Genomic DNA, 22,541 nt, shown 5'->3' on the forward strand with positions numbered 1-22,541 from the left:
CCCTTGTACCCAAAAAATTTAAAATCTTCTACTTAACTTTTTTAAAAATATGTGTATATATGTAAATGAAGCATTTAAAATGGGTTAACGGATCGGGTTATGGACTATCCATAGGTAAATAGATTTGTCATTATAACAAATCAATTACAAATCTATAATTCATGTCATGAGCAATTCAAATTCAAAAAAACATTACTACTTTCCTAATAATCATTATCTTATTCTTTCTTTTTACATGCCATATCAGTCAGAATCAAATTCAAAAATCAAAATTAATCTTGAATAATTTTGAATTTCTTTGTTATTGAATATTTGACATTTATTTCAAAATTGAATTCATAATTTTATTCTCATCTTCTTCTTATTACTATATGTATATGTTTATGTATAGAAGCCATGTATTTTCTTAAAATCGTTAGCATTACTCATTTAATTAGTATGTTACTCGGATTTATCTCAATCTTGATTTAATCGATTTATTTTTTTGATGTTTCAGGAAGATAGACAATGGGTGATTTTTGTTGCTGATGATATATTCTTTATTTTTGAATCTACTGAACAGAATGGGTAAGTTCTTTTTACATACTTTATATAATTTATAATTTCAATTTTATGCACTCTAAGTATTTGATATTTTGTTTGAAATGGCGGCTGCTTTAGTATACATTGCGGAAGACGAAGGCTTCTACCCAAATCAACAAGGTAGACAACTTCAAAAGATGGTTATGATATACACACATCTATCTTTCAATACTGATATAATCTAATTACATACAATACACACACATAAATAGGATGAGTGAATCGGTGGAGCTTCCGAGTCGACTCGGTATTCTACCTTTCAGGAACAAAGTTTTGTTGCCAGACGCTATTATTCGTATTCGATGCACTTCTCTTAGCAGGTTTTTTATCTTCAATTTTTCGATTTTATATCTTCATTCGATCATCCCGTAGATTACTTCTCTTTTTAATTTGATTTGATTGTGAAGTTATATGCAATTACTCACTTTGTAATATCCGGTAATTATCTTTTATTACTTATGTTCATCATATTATTAGTTGAAAACACTATAATTCCTGTTAAATTGTATGTGTTTTACCATCGGATTCAAATACTGTTTTCATCTTTTAGTTCAACTATGTGCAGTACTAGGCCTGGGAACTATGTAACCATTATTCACCTTTCCTTTCGAATTAAACTGTGTTATGTTTAGAATTAATTTAGAGCCTTCCATTGTACACCTTGAGTTTTTTAGTTTTCTTAAGTTCTGTATATGACAACCTCAAAGGCTATATCAAAATTAACCTCAAACTTAGATTTTAGCACGTAATTGACTGATTTCAAATTCAGGCGTTCTAATCATCTCAATAATAGAGGTAGTTGTATATTCTCATATTTATTAGTTCTTCATCGGAATCCAAATTTGTAATTATACTAGATGTAAGACATTATATCGTTGAATATGACCCGATATCAATGGACAGTTTTGTAGGTTGTATATTAGAATATAAATATTTTTTAATTCTAAATAGTCTTATAGAATATAAATATATGAACTCGAGCCAAATATCAGTGAGTTGTGGAAAAGTTATTCTGAATTTGAGCGAGTAGTTATGAATTCAAGCTGAACTTGACCATGGGAGTCTTTCGTAGAAATTCAATTAGGTTTCATCCTTAATGTAGTTCTATATATGTGTGCCGGCACCAAAGATGAATGTATTTTGCAAAAAATAATTATAGTTGTATATGTGAATTTAGGAAAAATGCTGAAATTTATTAGAAGACGGGTTGCAATGGGAAATCTATATATGCAAATATTGTTTGCTGACATTTTTCTAATAGTATCAGCTTAGATGCATGGTAACCGACAAATTCTTCTGATATTTTTTTCATTTTTTTGTTCATGTCAAGGTAGATGTAATTACTTTTGACGTTACTTTTGGTAAATATGTTTGTGTACTTGATTTAAGTGATTAAGCCACAATCGGCTTCATAAGATATAAGTATGTATCAGAAGTTTGTAATGATCTGAAATTTTTTGCTAATTCAATATAGTGTGAAATTGGTGGAGCAAGAAATATGGCAGAAGGAAGAAAGGGGATTGATAGGGATTCTGCCAGTACGTAACGCTGCTGAGACAACGTCAGTAGATCCTATGTTATCTTCAGGTGATGACAAACTTTAATTTTATGTACTTGATTTAAGTGAAATTGGTGGAGCAAGAACTATGGCAGAAGGAAGAAAATGGATTGATAGGGATTCTGCCAGTACGTAACGCTGCTGAGACAACGTCAGTAGGTCCTGTGTTATCTTCAGGTGATGACAGGCTGTAGAAGTAGAAATTTAAATTTTGCTTTTTACTAAACCAGGACACAAGCTTGTTCCCTAGAAATTGACAGGTTCCTGTTGTACTTTTTCTGTCTGTTTTATAACATGCATAATCTGCATCTGAATAACCATTTAGATCAAAACCATAATCTCTAGGGTACCAACTTTTGGTAAATATGTTTGTGTACTTGATTTAAGTGATTAAGCCACAATCGGCTTCATAAGATATAAGTATGTATCAGAAGTTTGTAATGATCTGAAATTTTTTGCTAATTCAATATAGTGTGAAATTGGTGGAGCAAGAACTATGGCAGAAGGAAGAAAAGGGATTGATAGGGATTCTGCTAGTACATAACGCTGTTGAGACAACGTCAGTAGGTCATGTGTTATCTTCAGGTGATGACAAAATATATATTCTGCCTGTGGGGTTTACCTAGTGATTACTTACATACATTGTGCTTTGTTAGAGCGATAATTCGTCGCTTACTTGGATATTCTAGCAGGCCTTAAGATTATGTCTGATATATCTCCTGTGCATTTTATGTGTTATTTTCCTGGTGTTACTACTGTTCTTGCTGAGGCGGTTTAGCCGCCGAACTATTTCAATAAGCTATTGGACGTTGAGGAAATGTTGTTGGAAATGTAGTTCCTAGCAGTGAAAAATGATTAGTTGAATATTCTAGCAGGCCTTAGGTTCATGTCTGTTATATCTTTTATTTATTTTTATGGTTGGGTTTTTTATCCCGTTTATCTAGGCTGGTTATCTAATCTGCGAGGTCCTTTCGCTACACATGCATAAAAAAATTGTTTATCATGTCCTTGCAGTGGTTTATAAAAAACTATTTTATGCTTATAATATATTTGACTTTTCGTCAAAAAAACTTTTTAAGGTTAAAAAAAGTACATGCATAGTAAACAGATGCTATCTTTAATTGAGTTTTCAAAACTAAAGGATTATTCTCAAATTACATCATATATTTATCAATGCAGGAAATTCAGTTATGGATGTTCAGTCAAAATGTTCTTGACCATCATAGGCCTCGGTCTGCAGGTACCTTCCAAATATATATATATTTTTTATTTTATTTTAAAAATTTATTAATTGGACATTCTTTGAATAATTCTAAATATAGATATACTACAAGGCCTGTGACATTTCAAAATATAAAGTTTAATGGCACTAAACATTTCAAAGAGTTGTATTCATAATCTGATTTTTTAAATTTAGTCTAAGTTTTGGTCAGTGATCAGGAAGGACTCTTGCATTGGATTCTTCTTAATAAATCATTATCTTCTTTTATTGTAGTAGATTTTTGTAATGATGGATGGACTGCAATTGAAAGTGATGGTCAAGAAGTAAGGATCCGTCGTAATTGCAGAAGTTTACTCTAGGCAACATGTATTTTGGCTAGAGATTGTATTGAGTAGTTCAAAATGCTTTTACTTGAGTTTAATGTCTAATGTCTCTTAAGATTGACTCAAGACATATTAGTTGGTTATGCTGAACCGAGCCATTAGAAGTATGTTTTTTATAGGCATCAATGTGGCAACACATTTGGGAAAAGATCATATATTGAAATGATTAAGTTTTTTTCTATCTGATAGTACGAGTTTTCCAGATGTTTATAAGCAAAAAACTCAGATGACTGTCTAAACAAAACCTTTTCTTTCTTCGCATATGCCTGTTTTGTTGTCGTCTCCGCTTCCCTGACACGATTTGAGAATGTCTCGGTGCTTTCAACAACTAAGCCTTGCATGCATCTTTATCATATGTATGTGTTTCAGTTTTACCTAATTAATTGATGGTGTAATATGTATGATCGAAAAATGGTTGATTCCCATGTAAAAGGGAATGAATGATTGCAAGCCAAACTACTAGCCCAACTAGAGCTTGGTGATGATTACAAACTAGCATAGCAGTGTCATATGGGTTTTTGTTTTTTCTATTTTAGTAGGTGTGTGTCATGTATTTCAGGTCCTGGGCTGTTTCTCTAATGTTCAGTCCAAGTAGGTAACTTCAAGATGTATTACCGTAAGCAAGATGACATGCAAGTTTTATTATATATATAAATATAAATTATCAAAGAGGTTGTTTTGATCTTTTTTCAATAATATGAATGAAAGTGTCATAAAAATTCTACCATTATATGGTATACATTGTCTTTAAAAATGCAAAATAATTTTTTGAGTTACTTGGTATGAAAAATAAGCAATTTGCTTTTTTAATAATAAAATATTAATTTTGACATCCTAAAGTAAGAATACTAGAGTAAGGTTCTGAACATATTTTAATTATCTATAAATAAATAATTTTTACATCCTAACCAAAAAATTTTTAAACGATTTCTTCAGCTATATTGCTATATTATGTATTCCACACATGAAATGAGACCTACATAATTTTTAGGATTTTCTCTCATTTTTGTGCCGCTCTTTTTTCCAAAGTTTGAATTATTGATTCATTTCCTGTATTTCTCGAGTCGTTGAGTACCCTATCAAATCTCTTCTTCTTTTCTTCTATTTTTACTTTTTTTGTCTCTCCAATCTTTCTTTATTTGTTTTAGTACTCATTTTTATGATGATTGTTAATTAAAAAAATATGTACACTAGAAAATATTTAATCCCCTACTAAAATTTTCGAATTAAGATAAAGTATATGTTATTGATATTTTTATCTACAATTTTGAATAGCAACCAGGATATTCCAAATTTTGAATTTCATGTATTCTTTATACAAAAATAAAGTAAGCATTAATTTGTGAATTGTTAAGTTTCATTTTAAAGAAAACAGGAGTTAGTACACAATATTAAATTTATTTCGAGAGAGTTTAATTATACTTCATGTCCGTAAAAAACCTCTCATGATAATATTATACTTTATATAAAATGCGATGAGGTGTCGGGATGTGATGCCGCTAATCGAGTAATGTGATTTGTTATGAGCCAAATCGAGAGAAAAATAAATTATAAATTTGTGAAAATTAGCTTTTAGTATGACTTTTGAATATAGCTTTATTTAAATTTTTATTGGACATATTAAATGTTTACTAAATTTATTGTTAGAGTGTGAGATAGTTTCGGGTGATGACGTCGATTAAAAATATCTAATATAATTATAACAAGCCAAAATGAAGGAGAAAAATTATAAATTCGAAAAAATTATATTTTAATATGACTTTTAACTATCATTTTTATTTATAATTTACTAAGCATATTAAATATTTACTAAGTGAAAATTGTCAATCTTGGAAATTAGATATTACAGTGATTGTTTTAATCTCATTCCCTTCATAATGGAATTATTTACATCAAATCAACACATATTTTACTCCCTCTCTCTAAATACATGTCCATTTTGATTTTGACCGGTCAATTTGACAAAAATTTGACCGTTATTAACACGTACCATACAATTGAAAAATAACAAAAATATATAATTGGATAGTACAATCGATTCATTTTAAAATGTAACTTTCAGATTTCAAAAGAAATAATCGATTAGTTTTAATATCAAGTCAAAAGTCGATTGATTTGACTCCTAAAAAATCAAAACTGCCAGATAATTAGGGAAAGGAGAACAATATATAATAAATACTAAGAGGATTGTTAACGAATATATAAAATTGTCATGCAATTAGATATCTTGACCTTATAAAGTATATTTCTCATTACATTTTTTTAAAAATTATTTTTAATAACAAATCACTTAAATGGTCATGTTTCCAAATTCTTTTATATCACAATACTTACTAAAAAACAGTCACAAGAACAATATATCAAATATTAAATGTGAAACGACGCCTGAATTCAACATCGAATAAGATTGTATGATATAATTATATCTAGACAAATCGAGAGAATAATAAATTACAAATTTGTAAAATTTATCTTTTAGTATAAATTTTGAATATAATTTTATTTAACAAAATAAATGTTTACTAAATTTCATATTAGGGCGTACCAATCCTCTGCTAGGAACAATTATCTTATATAAAATGTAAAATGTGAGATGGCGCCGGAAGAGGGTGAAAGACCTAAATAACCATTTTTAAATAATAATCGCCCAAAATACCCACCAGAATTTTAAGCTGCCTGAAATACCCACTAAATACTCCATTTTCAGTGGAGTATCAGCTTGATACTCCACTGACATAGGAGTATCAGGATGATACTCCTTTGTCAGTAGAGTATCGACCCATATACACCTTTGTCAGTGGAGTATCGACACATATACTCCTTTATCAATGGAGTAACATGTGAGATACTCCTTTGTCAGTGGAGTATCATCTAAAATTTTACTTTTTATTTTAAATATTTCTAAACAATATTTAAAAGTGATACTCCACTGGGAAAGGAGTATCAGGACTAATACTTCACTAATAGAGGGGTATCAGCCACGATACTATACTGACAAAGGAGTATCATCCTGATACTCCATTGAAAATCGCATATCATCCTCATACTCCAGTATCAGTGGAGTATCTGGTGAGTATTTTGGGAACTTTTTTCAGAATGGGTATTTTGGGCAAAAGGACAGCTAAAATGAGATTTTGGTCATTTTTTCGCCGGGGAAGGCGACATCGAGGAAAGTTGTTTGATATAATTACATCGAATCAAATTGAGGAAAAACAAAGAACAAATTCTGAAAAACCATCTTTTAGTATATATTTTGACTATAATTTTAATTTAACATTTTTTTAAACATGTAAAATATTTATTAAGTGAACATTTTCAATCTTGAAAATTAGATTTTATAATAATTTTTTTAATATTATTTCCTGCATGCAATTAATTACAAAAATTAACACAAATCTTAATATATATATATATATATTCAGGCCAACCTTCGAGAGAGAACCCTCTTGCATGGAGATATGTGGAGAACCCTTTGATTTTATTATAGAATTACATCACAAATTATAAAATTTGTGATGTAAAATTCTATGCCAATGTAGAATGATAAATACATTTTAATATTATAAAAAGTTCAACACTTAAATTTGAAAAAAATGCATTTGATTTGACAACTATGATTCCACTACAGAACCACTGTGAACTTTGGAGGCTGATTGCTAATATATGCAGTACTAGTTTATCTCAAATAATAGAAAAGTTAATGGTTCCCCGATAACCTTAATTTTATTTGAAATTCTGAATTTAGCTCAATTACATGTTTGGATGATTAAAAAAATTTGAATTTTCATTTGAAATTCAACACATTGAACTATTACTTTAAATTTAAAAATTTAAAATGATAATTCAAATTATATTATTTACAGCAAAATAATACTACATTAATACTACATAACTAAACGATAAATGATAGCAAAATTTTTGTGGTGCCCCAAAAAGTCTGAGAAATAGTTACAGCAGCAAATTGCTCGGTTCCTTTATACATAGATTAGAATAGGCAATTACCAACATTAATACTACATAACTAAACGATAAAAAAATGTATATAATTATTCCGTAGTCTAATTTATTCTGATTATTGGTCTTATATTTAAGAAAAAAGATTTGGTCTCAAATTATGATAGTGTATATAATTATTTTATATTTAACATTGGACTTACTCAAACCAATAAATGAAATGAAATGTTTGATGCACATATATTATCAAACCCAAACTGGTTTTTTCAAATTGTTTAAAACTTATAAAGAACATAAAAAACAAGTTGGTAAAAAACACATGGTTTAATCTTAGCAAAAAGCATAAGATTTAGCAGCAGCTGAATTAACCACCGGAGGAATAAAAAAATGCCATAACCTTCCTTCACCTTTCACCAAATTCTTTTTACATAAGAACTCCTCTGCATAGGTTTTTTCAGTCTTCCTATCAACATCATGTAAATACACATGCGTCCCTCCTTGTCCTTTCCTATTCCTCGCCATCACCGCAGCTGAGTAAATTGCTGCCATCCTCCCTGGTGCTTCCGGAAAGTATCCCTTCGGAGCATCAATCATAATCAGGTCCCATTCTGTATCGTACACCTCATCAGGAAGCATATTTAATGCTAACTTGCACTTCTCATTTTCTTTTAAAGGAATTCCCTTGGCCGGATCACAATCTGGCTCAAATTTGTACGAATTGAATAATTGATCAGCTTCTTTAAGTTGTGTACGGTACTCTATGTACTTTCCATTTAAAAAAGGCGCCTCCTGTAATACTTTCTCCCACCATTTCGGATCCTCTTCAAGGAATAGAGTTTTTCCACCTGGATTAAATGCATGCCACATCTGTGAATCGAGACCGAGTCCAAAAACAAGAAAATTACAAGGCGCGCGCTCGCGGAGAACATCATAAGCCAATTTAATCTCGGCTTTCGATTGTTGTGGAACAATGTCGGACGTTGCGTAGTGCAGGACTATTTCGCGTTGTGTGCTCGCCATAACATTTGGTGATCCCATGAAAGAAAACATCAAGGTAGAAATGAACAAACCACAGGCAATGAAACATGCTATCCCGATAATTAAAATTTTTGATTTTTCGTTAATGATCAAACGAACGGGATCATTATTCTTCATTGCTGGAAAATAAAAAAGCAAAAAAAAAAGAAGAAAAGTTTCAGAGTTTATAGTGTAAGAACAACTCAAATAAGTGTGGAGTTGAGGAGATTGTCAAAGGTGAGATAATGAGCAGAAATTGACTATAAATAAAAGACACTTTCGTAAATATATGACTTTCAGACAACAGATCTGTATACTATGAAAAAAGTAAGTGGTTTAGACTCACCGTAATTCAATACTTTTTTTGCCATGGGTGATTTCTCCACTGAACAAATGCAGATTATATATCTGTAGTGTTGGATAACGACTCCAATGAACTATACTGGTGATGTTATCTTCTTCTTTTTATAGATTATTATAACATGGCAGGAGTATATTATCAAAATCTGTTGGGATTTATTTGGATTTTTTTTATGAACATTATATTCTTATATGGTCCTCGCAATCAATGTAAACCGTTAGATATTTAAATAAATAGATTATAGTTGTTTTATCTAAAGTAAACATCCTATAGAAGATTCTATATTTTTAATGATTTAAATAAAAAAGAAGTTGCCATTCTTAATTAAATAAAAAAAATTGATGCGAAATTCATACTTATTTTTCCTTTAGTATATGAATAATTATTGTTGGATAATTCTTTTTAAACTATCACTAAAATAGAAATTATATAGTGAGATTCGTGTGAGGTAAAATAATCAATATCTGATTTCTACAAATCAAGATAGAGTCAAACTAAAATTAAGCGAAACTCGTTAATATTTTTTATTTGTTTGAACTATAATTTGAACTTTTTTAACAGTTGCAAATTAATATATAATTTATATATTGAAAATAAAAGATTCTTGCATTACACGCCGAAACACCAAAAATTATAATCAATATGGATGATGTGTTTATATAATTACAGGATTATTTTTGTATCTATATTATTCATTTTACTTTTTTTCTCAACCAAATTAGAATTAATTAGTTCATCGGTATATTGATGTCAGGATAAAATCAAATAATGTACACTATTCATTCGGGCTAAAATAAAATTATTCTATTTGTACGGGTTCAAATAAAATTTAAAGCAAACTTAATATAATTAGTCGGATTTGGTCGGTATCATGAGTTTCGTGCTAAAACAAAATAATAAATAATATTAATTCAACTAAAACATTTATACTATTGAACGAGACTAAAATAAAATTAAAATCGAAAGTTAATTCACTGGTCTGTCTATTAGCATCGGGTTAAAACAAAGTAATAGTTATGTATATAAAATATTTTAACCATCATAATAAGCTTACTCAAGTTACAAATAAATATATATATTAACAATTTCAAATTAATATATATTTTGTATATTTAAATTAAAAGATTCTTGCATTACACGCCGAAACACAAAAGATTATAATCAATATCGAAGACGTGTTTATATATTTACAGGATTATTTTTGTATCTATATTATTCATTTTACTTTTTTTATTCAACCAAATTAGAATTAATTTGTTCATCGGTATAATGATGTCAGAATAAAATCAAATAATGTTCACTATTCATTCGAGCTAAAATAAAATTAAACTATTTGTACGGGTTGAAATAAAATTAAAAGCAAACTTAATATAATTAGTGGGATTTGGTCGGTATCATGAGTTTCAGATTAAAACAAAACAATAAATATTATTAATTCAAATAAAATATTTATATTATTGAACCAGACTAAAATAAAATTAAAATCGAAAGTTAATTCACTGGCCTGTCTATTAGTATCGGGTTAAAACAAAGTAATAGTTAGGTATATAAAATATTTTAACCATCATAATAAGCTTACTCAAATTACAGTGTTTACTTTGAATGAACAAATGGAGTCTACCATTTATCTTAGTGATAGGTTTCAATGTACTGTCCTGGCTGTATCTTAAACAGCTCATAATATTATCAGAACTTAGAATTTATCAGGAAACAGTCTCTTAATGTTTACTTTGCATGAACAAATGAAGTCTAATATTTGTCTTAGTGATAGATTTTAATGTACTGTCATGATTGTATCTTAGACAGATTATAATATTATAAGAGCTTAGAACTTATCATGCAACCGTCTTCTGCATGATAGTTATAAAATAAATCAATGTGGTAGAATTTCAATGAAGATTGTTCAAGAAGCAAATTGAAGATAGAAGACCAATACAATTGTGGAAAGGGCTTTAAGTCCAATATCGTGAAGTCTAGAAGAGTCAGATCGTGAAGTCAATCCAAGCCATATAATGAAGTCTAGCTTACAACTATTTCATAAAGTCCAAGTTTAGCTTATGTCGAGAAGTCCAAACATGACCTAAATCGAGATGTCTAATTCAGTGCTACACCGAGAAGTCAAGAAAAATGCTAAATCACGAAGTGAGGAATTATGATATATCGAGAACTCCAAAGTAAACTGGACAGCATAGTAAAGTCAAATGGAGTTCACGATATTTTCACTCGACCTCTATACAACATGACAAATAAAGGTACAAATTATTAGAATTGAAGAAACAGATCACTGCAACATACTGTACATTGAGGTGGCCCATGGACATATGTCAAGTCTACAACCAAACTTGGAAAGAAAGAAAACAAAGCAAGTAACAAAAGATCATGAGCGAATAATAGAATAAAGTGGCCTCAAAGAGCTTCTACGTGTCCCCTAGCTGGATATGATTACTTTTTGTAAATGGATGTGCCCACTGAGTAGTACAATATTGTAACTATATTGTGCACATCACATCTTTAGCTGTGCGAAAATATTGAGAAAAAAAATCTTGTAATATTTTATCTCTCTGCAAGTCAACTCAAAAAATTATTCTTGGAAAGAAGCTAAGAAAAACAACTGTGTTTTTCTTAGAAGTTGTAGAATTAATTTCTTTGTATTGTATATATAAAGTATATTGATTTACATCTCAATTTTCTTTATAATCTTTTAGTTGCAACAATTTAACTTATTTTTTTATGTTTCTAGTTATTTGAAAAAGAGTTTAAAAGTTTCAAACTAGTCATCAACCCCCTTCTTCTGCCTAGTTTTTGGTTCCTTGTTTCCTGATAAGTGATATCAGAGCATGTTGTAAAAAAGCATACAGTCAAAAATCTTACAAAACATAAGTTTTCAAAAACTGAGCAGTATTAAGATCCCAAAATTTATCAGGGCGCACTATGCTCTTTGGAAAAAAAGGATGATGTTATTCATCACGGCCTCAAACCCTCTATATTTTGAAAATTTGAAGTTTAGCCTCAAACAACTGTTATTCCCAAGAGGTTTTTTTCAAAAGATCCATCATAATATAATGAGACTGAAAAAGAGAAAGTGGCTTTGGATGGATGTATCTAGCTCATTATATGTGATTCCATGAATTTTGATATATTTGGTACTATTGCTCATCTGGGAAATGCCAAGCTTATGGGGGATTGAATAGAAGTCTTATGTGAAGGTACTGAAGAAGTGAGGGAGAATAAGAAGAAAATTCTTATTTCTCAATATGAAGCCTACAAGGCAAAGCCAAATGAGGGCATCACTGAGGTGTTTGAGAGATTTAACAGGTTGATAAATGATCGGAAACTTCATGGAAAAATCTATGAAACCAAGGAGCTGTATATGAAGTTCTTTCTTACCCTCCCAAATCATTTAAAAAACAGAATCTCTTCACTTAGAGTAAGATATCTATCCAAAATAAGCTATGATGTATTGTATGGAGTCTTGAAAACCTATGAGTTGGATTAGTTTCAAAAGAGATGTATACATGCAAAGCAAGGTGTTATGGCTAACACCTCTTGTGCACTGCTAGTTGAAAATAATGTGAAAAAGAAGAAAATAATGTCATCAAGAAAAATGAAGATTGAAGTGATCCAGGAGGAAGTATAACATCCCCCAAATCCGGGGTCAGGATTGGGTGTCACTAAAATAACTTTAAACAATATAAACCTGTATATTAAAATAAATATACAGATAACCCCTGAATTCCGGATTGAATACAGGTTATGGTATGAAACAAGAATCTAACCTTCTAAAATTTATAACAACTAACTAAAATTTTATTATCTCTTTACCAACTTCCTCATCTTATTCACTCTGACATCTCCAACTTCCTGCAGCTGGGATCTCTCCAATTTTTGCTGCCTATTTAAGCTATTCACTTTCATCCTCATGTGATGCTAAAAGAAATAAGAATTCACAAAACAAGAGTGAGCCAAAATGCCCAGCAAGTATCATAATTGGTTTTCAGGTATCATTATCAATAGAAACTTCCGAAAAGGATCTTTAAATGATTTTATAAACATCTTTATTTATTTAAACAGTTGAGTGAATAAAACATCAGCCCTTATTAGCCCTAAATCATAGATCAAAAATCAATGAACAATTCACTGGTTATTCTCATGAATCAATTCTTTGTTCAGTTTTATAAACATGAAAATTTTAAGGAAAGAATGTCGTTAATGGTGATCAAAAATAAATTAGTCTGGATACAAGAACCAACATGTGTACTATAATCTGCTGATCAGTCAGAATATAGTACGAGCATATGCCCATCCGCATAGACCCATATCATATCGAGGTACACAGGCCCAATTCTGACCTCCATAAACAAAGGGTTTAATCTGGCCCTTAGGGTCTAGTCCATCCCTGGCCCTTATCATAACCATCCAGTACGCAAAGTGTTTTGATGCTAAACCATTTTGATTAAAATATCATGATTCAGGGTTCGCAAATAACCGGAAATAATAGGTATTTACTCAAGAAATCAATCAATGATAATAAAATAACAATAATAAAGGGTATTTGCATAAATAAGATTCATTGCACCGAAATATAAAAACATTTAACTATTTTCAATTTAGAATAGGAAAAAGTTACTTACCTGGTATGCATAATAACTCTTCACTATAACTTAGCTTATAATTGCTAGCTATCAACTCAGTCTAACACCTGACTGCACTCCTTGCAACTCGATTCTCTAAACAAAAGTACTATTTCAATTAACAAAACCAAACTCAATCGACGTATCAATACGTCTCGACGTCTACCCGATCGTTTTATATCTAATCTTGGCATTTAAATGGTTAAAATAGATAAACATGCTTCATATAGCACATAATCATAAAATTCATGTAATACGTGAGTCAGATCGTCAAACGACAAGTCTCGGTACTTTTAAAATTGAAATCGGGTCAAAAATATGATTTATCGATAAATAACCGACTCAAAACAACTTGAAATATGAGCGACCTCTCGATACAAAAAAATTTATGTCTCGAAAGTATTTTTGTTGGAAGCGAAATATTTTTCTGAGTCTAGACGCGTTTGTTTCATATTAAACGAATGAACGGTCTATTTATTATGAATAAGATTTTCAGGCGTGTTTACGAATCAAAGGTTAAGAAAGAAACCCTAACCCTAATTTCAGAGAATTTTCTGAATTTTTATATATTTTTCTGATTTTTATATAATTAAATTAATAATTTAATTATATTTATAATTACAAAAATAATATCTCCAAAATTATTTAAGGTCTAATTATATCATTTAATTAAAATAATTAGCCCAAAATTAATAATTAATGGGGAATAATTTTTAACCAATAAATATAAAAATTATGTCAAAATTCACCAAAAACTACGAATAATCCAAAAATGCAAAAATATCGAATATTTAACACTCCTATAATTTTATAAAAATAAAAATACGATGTTTATGGGCTTTGACGTCCCGGTAGGGGTCCGAAAAAATGATTTTCATGAAATGAAACATTTTCTAAATTAACTAGATGTTCCAAAAATTAATATGGTAAGTACTGTATTACACAAAATAAGGACAAACGAGCCCTACACGCAATAACGGCTATTAAAATTGATTGTCCGTAACATAATATTCAATATAAACTCGTTTAACACGTAATAAATAGTTGAAAAATATCCCGAACCACACTAAATATATATACAACACATATCAGATAACATTTTACGATCAATCATAATTTACGATATCATAAAACACATAATACTCATTTAAATAACACAAAACATTCGTAATTTCCCGGTTCTTACATCCTTCCCCCTTAAAAGGATTTTGTCCTTAAGATCACGCTAAGAAACAGGTAATGATACTTTTCAAGTATCGCATTTCAAATTTTTGAGGTTGACCTCTCAACCTTACAACTCCTTCATAAACTTTAACTCATAATATCAATTATTACTCAACGGACTCTTGGTGACATAATATTCTATCGGTTGTTCATACAACCCAACTTGAGTTCCCATCATATATATATATAACGAAGTTAGACTACACTTCCTGAGTATAAACATATAAACTCACTATGAACATGCTATTTATGTGGTGGTAAAGCTAACTCACATACTACTTTTTTCACATGTCTTACTATCTCAAAAGGACCAACATAATGCATACTAAACTTTCTTTTTCTTGCTAATTCTAATCAATTGTGTTCATCAAATGCTTTTAACATTACTGGTTCTCTAACTTCGTTCCCCACACACTTCTTTATTTAAACAGCCTATTTTATAATCACTTTCAAGCGCATTTGAAGCTCTTTAATTATTCTGTTACACTTCTCATCCATCTGCAAATGGTATACTAAGCCCCTGGCGCATTCAGTTTCTAAACGTTCTTGAAATTAACTCCTGAATTAAGAATTAAGGAGAAAATCTTGGCTGGATACGATTGACGTACGAATTTGTTATCATCCCATAATGTCCTTTAATCGCACATGAATTTATTCATCGAGCGAGAATCTTTTACTATTTAGAAGAAATATTCTAACATGGAGACATCCTTCGCAATACTCTAACTCATGTTATCCTTTATCTTGGTTCTAGGTAATTCCCATAAGAAACTTACTACAATGCTCTTCTTCTTTCTTGACGTTCAGTTACATATAACGTTTATTCCTTTCTCCATGCCTTATTATCAAAAATTATTATTCTACATTTATGTTCTTTATCATATTCTCGGAACAACTTGAATCTCACGAGTTATCGGTGTTTAGCCAAATTCCTATCTTTAGCCCTGCTTACGTGGTTCCCATTCATCCATGGGTGGTATATACTATTCCGGTTCAACATGGTTGACAACATTCTCAATACCTCTTCCAACATCTTAAATCAAGTAATAATATCGATCAATTATAATCAGTACTTGAATTTGATGACGTATCGCAATCTCCTTTAAGCAATATCAAACTTATTTTTCGAGTAAAGTGTTCATTAATAAGAGAATGATTAGGTTTGGTTAACCTATCAATAATAATTCAAATAATGTTTCCCTCGGCTTTGGTTCTCAAGTGATTTCACTATAACGTCCTTTAACGAGATTTACCCATTTTTGAAACGGTTACAATAATATATTCAGCCTTTGATGCTGGTCTTGATTCTTTGGAAATGTTCCACCATCTCCTTTTCTCATACCAAGCCCATCAATATTTCCTTTTAGCCCTAAGTTTTTAATCGTATTCTCATAATGAATTTCCTATCTCAAGTTGTAGACGTTTCACTAAGTTCTTTACTTTAGTTCTGTCACACACGATGTCCATAACTTACTTATATCCTGGACAACCTCATAGAATTTCTTTATCATCCTTTTGATTTCATTTTCTTTCTTAGTTAAGTTTTTCATTCCCCTGGCTCATTATTTCTTCTTAGTATATGGGAATCTTTCTTCCCAATAGTACTGACTGGTTCATCATTAAATAAACCATTTTTATGGCCGACTTTGGAATGGAAGTTTTCAATTCCTAACTATTCGAACTCTTTTACTATCCTTTCTAATAAAATTAACAAGATCAAACTTTCCCCAAACTGTCAGCTACCTCATTAGCCTTGCTCAGGTTACTGTTAGTCGTGCAACTATCATCTCTAACCAATTCCAACTATCCTCTATCTCATATTTGACTTTCTACGAATAAAGATATATTTCAAACTATTGGGATATGTATAAATTATATACTTTTTCCCTAAATACACAATACCTCCACATTTTCGACTCACATACTATCATTTCCAGCTTTTACCATATGTTGAATAATTTTATTCGTGAGTCTTTCGGTATTTTAGAGTATTTATCATTACTTTGTCGTTCGATATTGGTATACATCCAAGTCCTTCATAAAAACATTATTGCAGATGATAAAATTTCTTTGATCGTCTTACAACATCCACATTGGTGTAGTTATCAATTTCTTTTTTTTCCTCCCTTATATTTCCTTCTTCCTTCTCTTTGCTCTATCTTGAACCTTTAGTTCCTGAAAACGTTCTTCTCACGTACATGTACAAATAACTTTTCATTTCTCTTGTCTATTGCAAAAGGGCATACCTATTTAGACAAAGTTTCAAACAACTTATGATAATATCACCCTTTTTCATTAAACTTCTGAATCTTACTGATACCCCCCCTCTCTCTCCAAATCCCTGACCACTTGGATTTCAGATCTGAAAGTCGCATCGGAAATTGACTTAATCTAATTGGAATCGATCTCCATCTAACTAACCATTAGTTGATAAAATTAATCAATTAATTATCTTTAATTGATCAATTGAACCAAGTGATGAATAGATAAATAAAATCAAATACCAATTATATGAAGTCGGTTTTTCTACAAAAAGCCTTTTTCCAGAACCAAAATCGCAATCATTTGGGGTATCAAACAGGAATATCAATAATACATGAAAGTGCGCTTTGTGTTTCAAAAGTGTAATATTTTTAGAAACATTTGGGCAGCATATCCCCTGTATTATTGACTTCCAGTCGGACTCAGGCCGACACCAACAATCAACTAAATCACCAACAAATATATCAATACATTGCTACCATCCAAACTTCTCGATCCACGATACTGTAACACGTAACATACTGATAACCATATATATTACTAACCAACACAAAAAATACCTTCAATCCAACTTAAAATTATAACGAACCATTAATTATTATAACCGTACCTTTCATCATTCTTTTCGGAATATAAAAGAATATTACTAGCAAGTATCATTACAAAATTTATTCAACTATTTTTCAAAAACTTTACTCATTTATTCTAGAATCTTTCTAGTTCATGTTTCAATCCAAACTCTCTAATTAACAATTCATATTACTTATACCCGTTCATAAATCCGTTTTAAAGATATCTTTTAATCTTATTTTCTACTATTAATACTTGCATGTAGTTACTTTTTAAAAAACTATATTGCATCTTTTGACTGATCAAACAAATCCTCTATTCTCGATAATACATATTTATTCTTGTTAGTTAAATTATTTAACTGCTTGTGACCGACATATGGTCTCAATTAACACTAACATATCCTGAAAAATTCAGTTGGCCTTACGAGGCTATTTTCTAAAAGATCTCGCAGTTGGATTGCTATTGTCATCATCTCTACTTATGTCTTTCAATACAGAACCTTTGTCGCTGGCTCAATTCCTAGTGTCAATTTCGCCATAACTAATTTGCTTGAGATGGAAAGCCTAACAATTTCTCGAAGATCACATACGAAATTTATTCGTAATTAGAATTTCTTTGATTCTCAATCCTTTATGACAAGCATCTCCCACGTGATTAATGTATGCTTCTCCTTCTTAACATAATAATCGCTTTTCTGGGTTATTATTAAGAATTTGTAAGGGAAAATCCCGACGTCTTTCCGGAAGAAATTCCAGGATTATCACTTGATCAAGAAATAGAGTTCTATATTGATTTGATACCTGGAGCTGAGCTAGTGTCTAAAGCTCCATATCGAATGGCTCTAGTGGAAATGAAGGAATTGGCCAAGCAACTTTAAGAACTGCTAGACAAAGGAGTCATCTAACCAAGTGTTTCTCCGTTAAGAGAAATTGCCCTCCAAAGGTTAAGAGAAAAACAATTGTACGCAAAGTTTTCCAAGTGTGAGTGTTGGCTGACAGAAGTACAGTTCCTTGGATATGTGGTGAGCAAGGAAGGTATCAAGGTAGACCCTGTGAAGATTGAAGCTATATCCAAGTGGGAACAACCGAAGACTCCGACAGAGGTAAGAAGTTTCCTGGGGTTGGCAGGATATTATCGAAGATTTGTAAAGGATTTTTCTAAGATTGCGATTCCATTAACCAAGCTAACCAGAAAAAAGAGAAATATATTTGGACGGAGAAGTGTGAAGAAAGCTTCTAGGATCTGAAGAAGAGGTTAGTAACAGCTCCAGTATTAGCATTGCCAGATGAGACGGGAAACTTTATGATATACAACGACGCTTCTTTGAAAGGTTTAGGTTATGTACTGATGCAACACGATAAAGTCACCGCCTATGCCTCTAGACAATTAAAGCCTCATAAGAAGAAGTATCCAGTCCATGATCTCGAGTTGGCAGCTATAGTTTTTGCATTGAAATTATGGAGACATTATCTATATGGAGAAAAATGTGATATTTACACGGATCATAAGAGCTTAAAGTATATATTCACTCGGAAGAACTTGAACATGAGACAACGACTATGATTGCTTAATTAACTATCACCCAGGTAAGGTCAATGTGGTGGCAGATGCCTTGAGCAGAAAAGAGAGGCTGAATATGGTCCAGATTGCAGAAGAGTTAGCACGAGACTTGGAAAAGATGGAAATTAAAGTTCGAGTACCAGAGAAAGATAAGGAGCAATTATATGAGATTACGTTTCAACTAGCATTGATGGATAAGATTAAAAGGTGTCAAGAAGGAATTATGAAGCAAGAATTGGATAATCTAACAGGAGAAGAACTTTGTACCCAAAAGGATAACCAATGTATGTTTAGATTTTCTTCCAGAATTTGAATTCCCAATGTGACAGAACTGAAGAATGAAGTTTTATGTGAAGCACATAATGTTCGGTTTTCTATCCACCCTAGGAGCATTAAAATGTATCAAGACTTAAAGAAGAACTTCTGATGGCCAGGAATGAAGAAGGAAATTGCAAACTGGGTTAGCAAATATCACGTATGCCAGATGGTAAAAGCGGAACATCAAATACCAAGTGGATTGTTACAACCCCTAGAGATTCCCCAATGGAAATGGGAAGAGATTGCAATGGATTTCATAGTAGGATTGCCAAGGACTAGAGCAAATCACGACGCTGTTTGGGTAATCATCGACAGACTGACAAATTCAGCACATCTCCTCCCAATCAATGAAAGATATTCTTTGGAAAAGATAGTTATGTTGTATTTGGATGAAATAGTAACCAAGCATGGAGTCCCTGTGTCCATTTTATTAGATCGAGACCCAAGATTCAATTCAAGGTTTTGGATTAAGGTTCAAAAATGTCTAGGAACCAAGCTGAATATGAGTACTGCCTATCATCCCCAGACAGACGGTCAGAGTGAGAGAACCATCCAGACAATAGAAGATATGTTAAGAGCTTGTGCTTTGGATTTTAAGGGAAACTGGGATGAACACTTACCTTTAATTGAATTCTCATACAACAATAGTTATCATGCCAGCATTTGAATGCCACCTTATGAAGCCCTGTATGGACGCAAATGTAGATCACCATTGTATTGGGATGAAGTGGGAGAAAAGAAAGTGTTAGGTCCTGAGCTAGTTCAGCAAACCAAAGATGCAATGGCATTGATTCAGAAAAGGTTAGAAGCAGCTCAAGATAGACAGAGAAAGAATGCTAAATTTACATCGAAGGAAATATGAATTTTGAAATAGGGTCACTAGTATTTTTGAAAGTATCACCTTGGAAAGAATTAGTTCAATTTGGTTAGAAAGGTAAGCTCATCCCAAGGTACATAGGACCATTTGAAGTTTTGAAGAAGATAGGAAAAGTCACTTACGAGATAGCGTTGCCACCGCAGTTACAATATATTCATAATGTGTTCCACGTATCCATGTTGAAGCCATACATTCCTGCTTCGAATCAAGTTATAGAGTACGAACCAATCGAGCTTCAGCCAGATTTGTCCTATGTGGAATAGCCAATCCATATTTTAGATCATAAAGAGCGAGTCCTTAGAAACAAATATATCCCCATAGTGAAAGTGCTTTGGAGAAATCCTCGAGTAGAAGAGTCTACTTGGGAACTAGAGTCATACATGCTTGATAAATATCCTCATTTTAGTTAAGTCTGCATCTTGGGACATAATCTTTTTAAGGGGGGAAGGATATAACGACTCGTATATTTTTAAGTTATAACACGAGTACATGACACGTGTTGTGTACTGGTTTAATAGAGAAGTGACTCAGTCTTTATTTTGGGGGATAAACATCAGTTTCCTTCTCTCTCTCTCTCTCTCTCTCTCTCGATCTCTTTCTTCCCTCTATCTCATCTCTCCCGTCTCTCTCTTCCTCTCTTTCACAGTTTTCTCCTCTCTCCTTCCTTCTATATTTTTCTCCCTTTTTTTTGCTCGGGTTGCTGCCGTTCTCCGGTGAGCCTTTTTTCGGCTGCCCCTTTTTGCTGTTTGGCCTTATGCAGGTGTATATATATTTATGTATATATGTGATTGTATGTGTATGTGATTGCGTGTGTATGTATTTATCGTGTCTGTGTTGGCCTGTGTTTTGGCCGCCGTTTACCTGTTTCTGGTGGTTATTGGTTGCCCTGTTTCTTTTCCGTTTATTACGCGTGTGGCGCGTGCGGCTATTTTTCTTGGTTTCTGCTCTGTTTTGTAAATTGTAATTTGGGAATTATTAAATTAATTCTTATAATTTACTGCAGGAACTTTTATTGACTGATTTTGTGAAAAAAATTATTCATGTGGGAAATGATTTTTAATTAATCGGTGGAATTTATTCGGAGACCAGTATTATATCGGGCACCAATAAATTTTGCCACCATCGACGATGAGCCTCAGCGAGTCGACGGTGGACGGTGATGATTAATTTCGAGTCCTAAATCTATAAAATAAATAAAGTGGTTCGTGTAATTATTTTCGGATCATAAATAATGATTCATTTTAAAAGTTGTACCGAGATTAGAAATTGTAAAATTGTGATTGTTGGGAATTGGACGTCGATTATGTTTTGAAGGGTAGTCTAATAAATAGAGGAGTCGTTGTCCAAATTTTCTAAAAAAATATTTTAATTACGTGAAGCGTACTATATTATATGAAATGTTTTGTGATTGTAAATATCATTACATAAATATGTATATATATACGAGTCAGGTTATCGGATTGGGTCAGTTAGGTTCGAGGATATCAAGCATGTCGGTATAACTAATTAGGGTATTTGTTTACTGTAGATCCCAGTCAAAGTTCGCGAGGACTAAAGTCAGTCAACCGCAACTACCCTAGGAATCCAGAGAAATCATCGCAAGGAAAGTACCTCTGACCATACTTTTATGGTTCAGTATATATGTATAGACTGTTGTTTTATTATCGAACAGGAACAAAAATGTTTTAAGTTACGTATCCCCTGTAGTTATAATTATTTGTTTTAAATCTATTTTGGGAAAAAGTAACTTCAAAATGGTACTTATCTTGAATAAAAATGATTTGTGAACCAATTTTACGTGTGTTGTTAAATGAACGATTTTAAACTGAGATAGGTATAAGTGATTTAAAAACTGGATAAAACGATCAGATATTGGATACGTAGGGGCCAGAGTGGCCTATTGAGGTTGCGTAAGCGGCTAATTCGGTTGCGCGCACTACATAACCGATTAGTCCAGCATGTTAGAGACCTAGCTAATCTCTGAGTTCTGGAACAGGTTTATGGGATGGTAGAAGGAGT

The 22,541-nt window shown here is 31.6% G+C and overlaps 1 protein-coding gene and 1 long non-coding RNA gene across 3 annotated transcripts; one reads left to right on the plus strand and one right to left on the minus strand.

Moving 5' to 3' along the window:
- Positions 1 to 628: 628 nt before the first annotated feature.
- On the plus strand, positions 629 to 2,722 carry LOC141723868 (uncharacterized). 2 transcript variants are annotated; one of them, XR_012576386.1, is made up of 4 exons: positions 629 to 702; positions 795 to 902; positions 2,057 to 2,317; positions 2,613 to 2,722. It is a non-coding gene; the product is annotated as an uncharacterized LOC141723868 (long non-coding RNA). The 2 variants fall into 2 exon arrangements; XR_012576385.1 differs by lacking the exon at positions 629 to 702 and having other exon boundaries at positions 712 to 902.
- Positions 2,723 to 7,913: 5,191 nt separating this feature from the next.
- On the minus strand, positions 7,914 to 8,759 carry LOC141723560 (arabinogalactan O-methyltransferase 1-like). The gene has a single exon (XM_074525393.1). The coding sequence runs from the start codon at positions 8,747 to 8,749 to the stop codon at positions 8,030 to 8,032; it is 720 nt and encodes a 239-aa protein (XP_074381494.1). The 5' UTR covers positions 8,750 to 8,759; the 3' UTR covers positions 7,914 to 8,029.
- Positions 8,760 to 22,541: the final 13,782 nt, after the last annotated feature.

Source organism: Apium graveolens, chromosome 5 (genome assembly GCF_009905375.1).
Source record: "Apium graveolens cultivar Ventura chromosome 5, ASM990537v1, whole genome shotgun sequence".
NCBI classification, from domain to species: Eukaryota; Viridiplantae; Streptophyta; class Magnoliopsida; order Apiales; family Apiaceae; genus Apium; species Apium graveolens.

Excerpts from the sequence above, each read along its gene's own strand:
- LOC141723560 (XM_074525393.1), bottom strand. The coding sequence starts at position 8,749 with ATGTTTTCTTTCATGGGATCACCAAATGTTATGGCGAGCACACAACGC.